Here is a 12170-nt window from a genome sequence, read left to right on the forward strand (position 1 = left end):
ACAAGAGTGTGGCTAATTTCCCCCTCCCCTAACCATAAAAGTCTAAAGCCTCTGGAGTCATTTGCGTTTTATTAAAAACTTTTTGTATCTTGAACAGTGTGCTTTTGCTTTTCAAACAACGACGAGAAACAAAAAAGAAATCACTATAATAATGAAGATGACTGGAAAGAACTAATGAACATAAGCTGAATATTTAATATGCAATGATACTAATTCCTAGAAACTTAGCAAGTCAAAATTTTATTTCACTGTAATTTTGTTTTATTTTCAATATTAAAAATGGAAAAGGAAATATTTGTAACATAATTCGTTTTCAGTAAAGCTCAAATGATGGAGTAGGTTTTAGAATCTCACTGTTAGGGGAGGATGAAAGGACCAGTAGCTAAACTCCCGTTTGTAGTAATTTTTGTTGGTTTTAAGTTTGATTTGAATATTCAATTTGATTTTTACTCGTTTTAAGATTTTTTTATTCATCTGTATTTGTACCTGTGATTTTGCTCGGCACCCCCCTCAACATTTTCTAAAAGTTTTAGCTCAATATCCCTAGCTTTTTTGGAGACTTGGGATCAAATATGTACCATTTTCCAAACAAACCACCTTATATATAAACAATGGGTAACTTATATACCTTACAACACTTACTCTAAAACATTTGGGCTTATGTCATCCCTGGATGCTTAATTATTTGACTTTTTGACAATTTTGAACAAGACGGCTATTCCAAAATTTTGATCACATATATTTTTTTGGGGAGGAGGCAGCTAAAAGGGATTTGGATGGAGACTGGTTACCCTCTGACCACTTTAACTCCCCTCAACATACCCTGCAAGTTGAAACTTAATCCCCTCAGCCGTTCTTGAGAAATTGCAGACATGTCTTTGTGATAAACTGGATGCACATCTTATCTTTTGATATCCCCTCGACATTACCTGAAGTTTCCTTAATACCCTGAGCCTTTAAAACACATTCAGAATAAAACAGTCCCCCTTTTCCTAATGATAAATTCTACATATAAAAAAGGGCAGATGCATAGTTCCTAGACTTTTTGATTATTTTGAACAAAATTGGGTTTTCAAAATTTTGATCAGTGTTGAGAGGAGGGGGCATCAGTAAGGGCAAGGGGACTGGTTTCCCTCCGATCAGGCTTCAACACCCCCCTCAACATACCCTGGAAGTTTCAACTTAAAGCCCTTAGCCATTCCTAAGATATTGCTGATACGCCCATTTGACAACCAGCATGTACACAGCGTGTCTTTATTGTGTTCGTCAGCCCTCTCAAAAATTGTTGGGGGGGATAGGAGTTATGCCATCCCCATAGGCATATTTATTTTACCTTTAGACTGTTAGTAACAAGATGGCTATTTCAACATTTTGATTGAATGTTTTAGGGGAAGGGTAGCTAAGAAGGCCATGGGAGGAGGGCTGACAGCCCTCCAGCCACTTTTCAACATCCTTCTCAGTATGCCCTGAAAGTTTTAACTTAGTACCCTCCGTTGTTCTTAAGATATTGTAGATCCTCCTTTTTGATAAGCTGGATGAATATGGTACCTTTTGATTTAGTTTAACAAACTCCTCAACATTCTGTAAAGTTTCACATTAATACCCTGAGCCTTTTGGATACACTCAGATACAAACATTTACCCTTTTCCTAATGATTAACTCCGCATGTAAACAATTGACATATTGTATAATCCACAATCATTGCCATGGGGTTGTGGGGCCGTGGTATCCCTGGAGGCATAGCTATTAGACCTTCCAATTAGTTTGAACAAAATGCCAATTTCGAAGTTTTAATCAATGTTGAGCATATGGGGGTACTTAAAAATGGTAAGGGGGAAATGGCTGGTTGCCCTCCAATCCTTCTTCAACGTCCGATCAACATACCTTGAAAGTTTCATCATAGTACCCTCAGCCAGTCCTTAGATATTGCTGGTATTCCTCTTTGACAACCAGCTTACACATATTGTGTTTTGAATGTGTTCGGCATTCTTCTCAACATTTCCTTAAAGTTTTACCTTAATACTTTAAGCCTTTTGAAGTCCCAAGATCAAACCTGTCCTCTTTTCCCAATAAAAACCTTATGTATTAAAAGTGGGCAACTTGAATAACTTACAGTTCTTGCCCCGGAGGCTTTGGGGAGTATCGTCAACCCCGGCGTAATAGTTAGTTCACCTTTAAACTATTTTAAGCAAAATCGTTATCTCAAAATTGTGATGGATGTATTTGGGAAGAAAGGGCTTGAGTAGGGGTTGGTTGTCCTCCGGTCACTTTCGCCTCTTAAAAAGAGCATTAGAACTTTTGATTTTCAGTTGAGTCCCCTTCGAAGCCCATACGACAAGCTCTCCATATGAAGGGCCTCTGAAAAAAAAACCCCAACAACAATGCATTGAAGCCTTGTGGCCCTTTCCTATAGGCAACTCTTTAGCATCGCCTACTGATAAGGGAGTGCCATCTGCCGAAGTATTTCCGCTTGGAATCATCTGTCTAATTAAGTTAAATCTTTCAAATCATTTTCTCCTTTTTGTTATCAATATTTATCGTTTCGTGGGAAACCAAATTTTTAGCGTTTCTTTCCTTTTTTTTAGCGTATTAAGGGTTTCTTTCTTTAAGTGTCCTTCCGTCATTCTTCTTATTTAAAGTGCAAAGTTTAATTATTTACCTTGCCAAAGCTTTGCTTCTGAGCCTTATGGCTTAATTGTAATTCGTTAAACTGTTTTGCAATAAATGAATGAATGAATAAGTATACCCCATTATAGAGATTGCATGCGGTCAGTGGGACTCAATAGAATTTGACGAATTTTATATGCACTTTGTGTGTAGCCTATAGTGTGGGTATAAAGTTCAAAATTTCAGGTTTTTGTTTTTTTAGGGGGGGGGTAATGGGACTTATAATTTTGCGTTGGGGTAGAGATAGTGTATTTCTTTAGTTCTCAAAAATGATTATATGCTATAGTTTTTTTTCCTTTTTATGGCTGCCATTTGGCAGGATCTTTGGCTGGCCAATATATAATTAATAAACTGTGATTATTGACTCAGACACTATGAGAATTGACTCATTGTCATGAAGAGCTAATCAACACATTTGTGAAGTTATCAGGTACAAGGATTGGCTGTTTTTAAAGTTTCTGCCTGACCGTTTTTACTGGGTTAATTTCAGTAACGAGCTTATTCGGAAATAAATATGGTGTATTTTGAAAGCCTCCCCCCCCCCGCTCTCGGCAAATTTAGGGCTTATCCAGATTATTATAACTCTTGAATATTGGTTAAAGTTTGTTACAAAAGAACAGCTTGCCTTATATTCTTGATTGTGTTATATTATAGTTGATTTGACTTTGATAATAAATAACAATATAAAGTAAAATAGATAGCCTGTCTCTAACAAGGCTAAGTATCCTGGATACGAGAGTAAGCACGATCAAGAAAGAATAATAACGTATAAATCTATAAATAATTAATAAACATACAGCATAAGAAAACCTTTTTTATGTATTACTGCTAAAAACCTCAATGGTAAACAAAGATTGTGCCTATAAAAAGAAGGGCTTGACAGGAGAGAAGGAACGAGGGTTTCCCTTTTGCAATATTTTCTCCAAGTCATCTAAAAAGTTACAGGCATTATTTTTGATATTGCTCATACCGTGTAATTCTAATATTTTAATGATTGATTTAGCTTGCTTACTGCTATCCGGAAGATTTATCTGACTACCCACAGAATATAATGGACATTCTGCAACAGCATCAGGCAACTATTAATCAAGAAATTAGGATGGTAAGTCGCTTTCTGTACAAGTAATTTTTTCTGTTGTTTCCTACTAAATACAGAAGTAGTGAACGATCTAATTATTATTGCGTAAATATTTAATTTTAATTGTTCAGAGCAAAGCTGGTGTGTTAGTAAATGTTGAGTATATTGAGTTGAGTATGTTGAGTATAGTGAGTGATGGAGACTGGATTGGTTATTATTATTTTTCTTTTATATTATTATTTTTCTTTTATATTTTATTTATGTATTACCATTTTAATTCAGTTATTTATTTATTTTTCTATACTTTTTATTATTATTATTTTTTATTATTATTCATATATATATATATATATATATATATATATATATATATATATATATATATATATATATATATATATATATATATATATATATATATATATATATATATATATATATATATATATATATATATATATATATATATATAGGACTTTAGTTTATTTATAATAGTTTTAATTGAATAGTTGAGGTTTATGTAAATAGTTGAGTTATTAGGTAAGTAGTTACGTGGAGTTTTGCGCGATCGCAAACCTTCATAGGTTTTCTCCAGCGTGAAAGTGTTGTTTAATTTATTTATTTGTTTATGAATGTGGATTAATAAACTTATGAACTTAACTTATGAACTTATTCAAGCTGTACTTTTTCTTTCTTTATGTTGTATTAGTAACAGAGATGACGATTTCGTGTCCAAAAAACATTAGCTGTAAACAACAAGTCTTGAGCAATAGCTGGGTTAGTACTAGGCTTATTCTCCCTTCCCAGGGAAATCCCCCTCCCACGGAAAATTACCTTCACTGCACGAATTGAGCAGTCACAGAGAAAGTATGACAAATGAAAATGATGGAAAAAGGAAATTTTGAATATTCTTCCTGTATTCCAAAATATAGGTAGAATATGTGGCGTAGAACAAGGGTGTCCATCTATGAACCGCAAGTCACCACGAGATTGACTAGTGGATTTTTTTTTTGTATTCATAATAACGATAAAAGTTCAAGAGTGCTCTGTAATTATTTTATTAGTACAATTTATCTTTCAATTCACTAAAAGACTGTTTAAAATGAAAATGTCACCGGCAAAAAGGTGTTTTTAATATTCACATTGTGGCTGATTTTGGACCGGAGCCAAAAAAGGCTTGTCGAATCCTGGTGTCCTAAAGTATTTATTTTCACATTTTTCAAAAAAGGCTTGTCGAATCCTGGTGTCCTAAAGTATTTATTTTCACATTTTTGTTTTATTTGAATTCTTTTTTCTTCTTGTTTCGGGTGATTGCGTTATCACAGCAGGGGCTTTTGAACAAGATAGATACCTCAAAATTTGATTCGATGTCGTAGGGGTTACAGGAGGGTTGGATAGCAGCAAAGGAACCGATGGGAGTTTTGTTATTACCCTCCCATATCCTTCGGCCCTTAAAAGGGCTCTAGAACTTTCAATTTCGAGTTGAATATAGCCCCTCCCAAGTTTTCTAAGATATCCCTTTCTAATTGAAGTGCGAGGAAAAAAGTTTTTTGGTACTTTTCTGGCCCTTTTGTGCTGTATTTTGAAGGGAAACAATGTGTGTTTGTTTCTCTTCTGCCAAGGTTTCATACAGAGCCGTATCCAGGATTTTATTTTCAGGGGGGGATTTACAGAAGATTTGTTAGGGAGGGGTACATAAAAACTTTAAAAGACGCATCAAAACTTTGTATAAGTGCCTGTATGATATTTCCCCTGCGTCTCAAGAAGTGAAGTTATGTTAATCGTAACAAAATATACCTAAGTATGTTAAAAATATAATACTTTTGAAACAAATTTAGGCTATATATTTTCACATTAAGGGGGGGGGGGATAAAGTACAGCGGGTCTGCATGCAAAATGTGTTAGCTACAATTATTCTGATATTATGAAGTAAGAAATGTTTTCTGACTTGACGCTGTCCAAATATTTTACCCTCCCCCCCTAATGTGCAAATATATAGCCCAAATTATATATTTTCCATCTATTATGTCACTTCTCTGTCTTTTTTCACGCTAAATTGAAAGAAACTAGCAAAAGAAACCGGTTTACAGTTCGTCAATGCATGAACAACTTGGGCTGCAGGGGTTATATCAAACAAGTACCTGTGTTTATATTCTGTTTTGTTGTGTTTTTAACGAGGCGGACAAGTATTTCGGGGGGGGGGGTCGAACCCCAACCCCCTCCCCCGTCTGGATGCGGCCTTGGTTTAATATATATTTCAGGACAATCGAAAAAGTTGCCCCTCCTTTGGGGCCCCTTTGTTAGAGGAGGGGCCAATCCTTCGAATATTTTTTTGGACATTAGTCCCATGGCCCCAGGACTTACGGTTGGAAGTTTCAAATTGATCAGGGAAAAATGTTTTGGAGAAACACGAAAAAAGAAATGAAAAATTAATACTATAGAATATTCTACTCCACATATTCTGCCTATATTTGGAATATGGATAGATTGTTCTAAAAAAAAAAAAACTTCAATATTTTTCATGTCACACTTTCTCTGTGGCTCCTCAATTTTACATGGGGGGGGGAGATTTCCTGGGCGTGAATAAGCCAGAGCCAAGCTGGGTCTTATGAAAAATAATAGCATGCGTGTTGTTTCTAATAAGGTTAGATTGAAAAAGACGTTTAGCGATTTCACAGATTTCATTAATCAACAGAGCTGGACTTTAAAGTCGTATTTATTGCATCGAACCTAAAACTTGTCTTTTGCAGGTGTCTAGGTTAAAGTTTTAGTGAAATTAAAGAGTTTTTGAAAGTTTTGCAGATCCGGGGAGCCAAAAATGTTTAGAAACATAAAATGTTTAAAAATGTTTATATGTATAAAAAGAAAGCTATGAATTTTTTGTGCCTTAATATAAAAATTAAAATTGCTCAATTGGGCGCATAATGGTTACTAGGGTCTTGCTTTGGGTTATCCATTCATACAAATTGAAAATACTTGTGACTAATTTGAACAAGGTGGGGCATGTTGAACTTTCTGTTAAACGTATTTATGAAGCCTCTGTTTTAATAGGCTACTTGCATAATTTGGTCGGCCTTGTTCCTACGCCGGCTTCATTTTGGTTGAGAAACAAAAGATATTACAACTGTACTGCTCTGGAAATCCTCTACCAGGAGCAAATAAATCGGTCTCTCTCTTTCTCTCTCTCACTCACTCTTTCCCTCCCTCTCTTTCTCTTTCTCTCCCTCTCTTTCTCTCTCCCTTTCCCTCTCTCTCTCTCTCTCTCTCTCTCTCTTTCTTTCTTTCTTTCTTTCTTTCTTTCTTTCTTTCTTTCTCTGTGTGTGTGTATGTAATAAATTATGATTATATTTGATCAGAATGAAACTAGTAACTTCCTTGTTGTCTGTTTTAATATGTGGTGGAAATTAAATATTTTTATTTCATATTATCTAAATCTCTTAGTATGCTGAGCAAAGATATCATCTATGTTTTCTCTTTTACAGACGATGTGTCGTGCGTTGATAATGCTGCGGAACAAGAATCTATTGACACCAACCGTGCTGTTGACCTTGTTTTTCCAGCTTCTCCGATGTCAAGACAAAAGTCTGAGGAAGTTTCTTACAACACATATTGTTACAGATATAAAGAATATCAACTCAAAATCTAGGAATATGAAAATTAATAATGTAAGGTTCATTTCTTAATTATAGTGTTTGGGAATGGTGTCAGTGTGAGAAGAGGTCGTAATAAGTATTTAAAGGAAGTAGGGGCTTCAAAGGAGAGAGTTAAGAGCGAAACTCTTAAACAGATCAGAAAGACTGGGGAATCTTTATAGTTAGAAGTATAAGGACATCATTATATGTTCCCCCCTTTTCCTTTATAAAAGCCATCATTCAAGCATATTGAAGTATAATGAACCAGAAAGAAGATAATCAACATTACCATTTCAATGGATTTGGAGTATCAAGGCGTAATTATTGCATTGATCAGGGAGATATTATTATCGTTCTCAAAATAAAGGGACAAACATATTTCTGTTTCTTCAGGACAGGGGAGGGGGCTAATATTTGAAGAAGGCTATTTTTTCCAAAAGTGTCATTTTTGACCAAATGTTAACTGTTAAGAATATTTAAAATGTTAAGAATATTTCAATTTCGTCTTTTAATAATAATAATCTTCTTAAACTTTGACCTCTTAACTATTAACATTTTAATTCTGCATGTAATACACTTTAATTCTGCATGTAATTCTGCATTTAATTCTGCATTAACATTTTAATTCTGCATGTAATAATAAAGTTGTATAGATGGCATCCATATCCTTACAAACGTTTTGAAAATAAGTGACTTGTAAGGGCATGGCTCTTAATAAAATTTATAATCTTAACAGCATCCTGAAGTACATAGTTCAATTATGGTGCAAATTGTTTTGCTGATAGGGCCTCTTGGTGAATGAGGCAGTGAGAAAAGTTGTATGGTCATAATGATTAGCTTAAAAATGATTGAAAACTAATGTTTTTGTCCGTCATCGCTCTTGAACCATCTGTGCATATTCCATAGCAATTTTTCCATTCTAGACCTTCAGTCTTTAAAAATTCATCAACTTTACAATATATGTCTTTTCCTGTAGTATGTTATAAATACTTGACTTTAATATTTAAATATTTGACTTTAAAATCTCTTGCGACCCCACGATTTTGTCACGCCACCTATAGCTTAGGAAACCCTGGTCTAGAACTATCTTTCTAACGAACTTGCCTGATAATTGTTTCTTCTTTAGGTATTACAGAATTTTATGTATGGAATGTTAAAAGATACAAACGTCACCGCTGCCAAGCTATCACTGGTATGTATTATTTCTCATTGTGTGTGATGTCTCTAGGGTTTTCTTGTCTTGGTGGTGTTTATTGTTTCTCTTTATGTCCGGTGTTCAACCTTTTGGTTTTATAGCCACATTAAACGAAAACTATTTCCTTTAGATCCCGCTTAGACATTGACGATGGTGGAAAGGCAAGTATACCCGAAATACTGACCATGTCATATACATAAATATTGTTTTTTTTTGTGAGAATTCAAACAGGTATCAACACTACTGAATCCTGGGGAAGATTAACCCCACGAATGGTCGACCCCAAAGGGTCAAATTTCCAAGTAGTTTAAGGCCAGTAACAAAGCCTTACTGACAAATATCCGCTATCACAAATCAATCTCTTATGGCTATGTTCTGTGTCAGAGGCAATGCTATAGCGTTGCCTATAGTAAAGGCCATGCGACTCCAATGTTTTATTATTTAATATTTTTTCCCCAGAGGCACTTCATATGAAAGGAGTGGTTGCATAAACTTCGAAGGGGACTCATTCAATTGGAAATCGAAAGTTCTGTTATCCTTTTTAAGAGTCAAAAGTGATCAGAGCAACCCCCCACGCCCTTTTTCCCAAATGCATCCCATAAAAATTTTGAAATAGCCATTTTGTTCAAAATAGTTCAATGGTGAGATAAAAAAAAATTCCGGTGTCGATGCAACCCCCCAGGGCCCGGGGACAGTTTTAATTTATGCCCTGGGGACATATAGGGTTCTTATTGAAGTGGTGCTCGTATAAACTTCATAGAAGGCTCATTTGATTGGAAATTGAAAGTTCTAGTTTAATTTTTAAGAGTCAAAAGAGATCGGGGGCAACTAGCTCCCCCCCCCCACGTCCTCTTTTCCCCAAACTCGTCCGATACAAACTGCCCTTCGATCTCTTTTTACTCTTAAATTGCGAACTAGAACTTTCAATTTCCAATCAAATAAGCCCTCTGTTAAGTTTATACGAGCATCCTAAGTTTATAGGACATAATTTACAACGCCTGCACCCGGGCCCTGGGGGTTTGTGTTGATACAGTAGTTTTGCTTATCTGACCTTTGAACTATTAAAAAAAATGGCTATCTCAAAATTTGTATCGGATGGGTATGGGGAAAAGGGCGGGAGGGGGGGGGGCTATTAGTACTCTTTTGACTCTTAAAAAGTGAACTAGAAGTTTCAGTTTCTAATCAAATGATCCTTCTATAAAGTTTATACGAACATCCGTTCCATAAGAACCATATATATCCCGAGGGCATAACTTAGAACGCCTGCACCCGGGCCCTGGGGGGTTGTAAAAACATATAGTTTTCAGTAAAGTGCCAATGACGCAGTACGTTTTAGACTTTTACAGTGAAAGAAGGAGGCAAAACCCAAACTCTTCTTTGTAGAGATTTTTGTTTGTTTCAAGCTGGATTTGCATGTTCAATTTAAGGTTCACTCGTTTTAAGATTTATTTATTCATTTATATTAGTAACTATTGTTTGTTTGTTTGCTATGATTGTTTATTTAATTTCTGTTCGTTTTGGTTTAATTTATTCTATTATAGTAATTTCTGTTTTTTTTTTTTTTTTATTTATTTTATGTTTTTATTTCTTCTGATCTTAAGTTTAATACGGCCTTTACTTTTCGTTATAAAAATTTTTTTTCGGAAAGTTTTTTTTTTTTAAATTAATAACCCAAAGAAGAATAAAGTGGCTTAAAAACACGAAAAAAAACAACAACAATATAACAAATACGGATGTAACTGAGAGAAATACAACATTCTTAGTATATTATGAGGAAAAACATGCTGAACTATTTAATAATGCTAACATTCTTAGCGAATTTACTATATACACATGCGATCTGGTCTTTAAAACTCTGTGACTCATTGACAACCACTCCCACATAGCAATTAATAATACTAAGTTTAATTTTCTGACTACCAACTTTATTATCACTTATCCATGGATAATAATTTTTGATTATGTACATCACGAACAGGATTTTATTACGGTGTTATATTAGCTTATTTACTATTATTAGTAAAAAATTAGTACTATTATTATTATATATTATTAGTTTACTAATATTAGTTTGTTTATTCCCATCCATCTCACCTAGGAACTTCGTTTCTTCGTTGTATATAATTTTCATTTCTGTTTCATATCTCATTATTGTTGTCTTGCTAGGATATTATGATTCAACTCTATAAGAAGGATATATGGAAAGATGCTAAAACAGTAAATGTAATAGCAACAGCATGTTTCAGCAAATCTGTCAAAATCATGGTTACTGCTCTACAATTTTTTGTCGGAAGTGATGTTAAAGAAAAAACAGACTCGGATGAAGAGAGTGATACGGATGTAAGTAAAAGGTTTTCGTATTTTAAGACTTTGGTAGGCTTGACTTGAAAACTTGCCTTAGATCTTTTAATCGGAAAAAAAATTTTAAATGAAAGGGAGTGGAGGAAGGACAAAAAATTTATGTTGATACCTTGATAATGTAAATCCTCAAAGCTGCTTATGGCTGCTATGGAAAATGTTTTTGCACTATGCCGCGTGCCACGTGTGGCTCGAAGGAAATGTGTCTACGTGGTGTAATGTGTGAAATCCATGGCAAAGCAAGTGGCGCTCCAAGTTTTATGTCAAGTGGTACAAAGGGGGAAACCTTTTGGAAACTAGAGAACATACTTATAAAAGCAATCTCTGCACCCCAAGTGTGTTAGTATTTCCGCTACTATAAGTTTGAATTACAGTTTATGTTTCTTCTATAGTATTTTGGTAGAAATTTGATTTAAGAGGTAAAATCATGTGAACAGTGTTATCATTTTAAGAATAGTATTAGTATGATTATGCGATAACAGATTGGCCAAGTAATCAAAGGTGGATGCAAAGAATTTTTGTTTTTATTCTGGGGAGAGGGGGGGATAAAGGGTTTCAAAAGGCCGGGGGAGGAGACTGAAATACCGAAAATTCTTTTTTAGGGATTTTACTGAAAGAGGCTCCTTTAGGTCAATATCTTTGCTGGTATGGCGGCATTAATGAACAACATACAAAGGAAGGGTAAACAATACTTCTATTTGAAATAAAAAAAAAAAACTGGAAAAAGTCGGCTTTTGTTATAAAATAGCCTTATAGTTTGTTACTTTCAAAGTACAGGGGACAGAGGTTTTTATTTTCGATCTTACGAGGATTTAAGGTTAGCAAAATTATGCGAGTACTATTTCTGCAGTGTGCTGAGACGCTACCCATTCTGTGTTACTTGATTGATGGATCCTGTAAATGTCTATGGTATGTTCGTCAAAGACTCTTGATTGTGTTGGATCACAACCGGGCTTTGTTGAGATCCAACAACCTCTTCTAGGGGAAGGGTACGAAAATTTAGGGGCCCGTAGCCTTTCCTCCTCACGTACAGAGGTTGAATCAATCTCAGACTGAAAAGGCATAACTACTTCTTCCAATTTTAGCTAAAATCCGAAAAGTTCTTTTGGTAGGTACCCTGATCGCTAGAACTTTAGGTCTTGGTAATTTTTTTAGATATTTTTCCAAGAATGATTCATTATGCCAATCATCTCAGTTATGTCCAACCTGCTTCTAGTCTTACCTTGTTCCATATCTGAGG

General features: G+C 34.8%; 1 protein-coding gene across 1 annotated transcript in view; it reads left to right on the forward strand.

Moving 5' to 3' along the window:
• Positions 1–12170, forward strand: part of Mys45A (SDA1 domain containing protein Mys45A) — a 143658-nt gene that overhangs the window by 16986 nt on the left and 114502 nt on the right. The window contains exons 3-6 of the mRNA XM_089105436.1: positions 3671–3769; positions 7228–7410; positions 8504–8569; positions 10739–10912. Of these exons, the coding sequence (XP_088961562.1) occupies positions 3671–3769; positions 7228–7410; positions 8504–8569; positions 10739–10912 (522 nt within the window). The remainder of the gene's footprint in view (positions 1–3670; positions 3770–7227; positions 7411–8503; positions 8570–10738; positions 10913–12170) is intronic.

This window comes from Artemia sp. Qi Xiang Cuo, chromosome 19, assembly GCF_049724085.1.
Source record: "Artemia sp. Qi Xiang Cuo chromosome 19, ASM4972408v1, whole genome shotgun sequence".
In the NCBI taxonomy this organism is placed as follows: Eukaryota; Metazoa; Arthropoda; class Branchiopoda; order Anostraca; family Artemiidae; genus Artemia; species Artemia sp. Qi Xiang Cuo.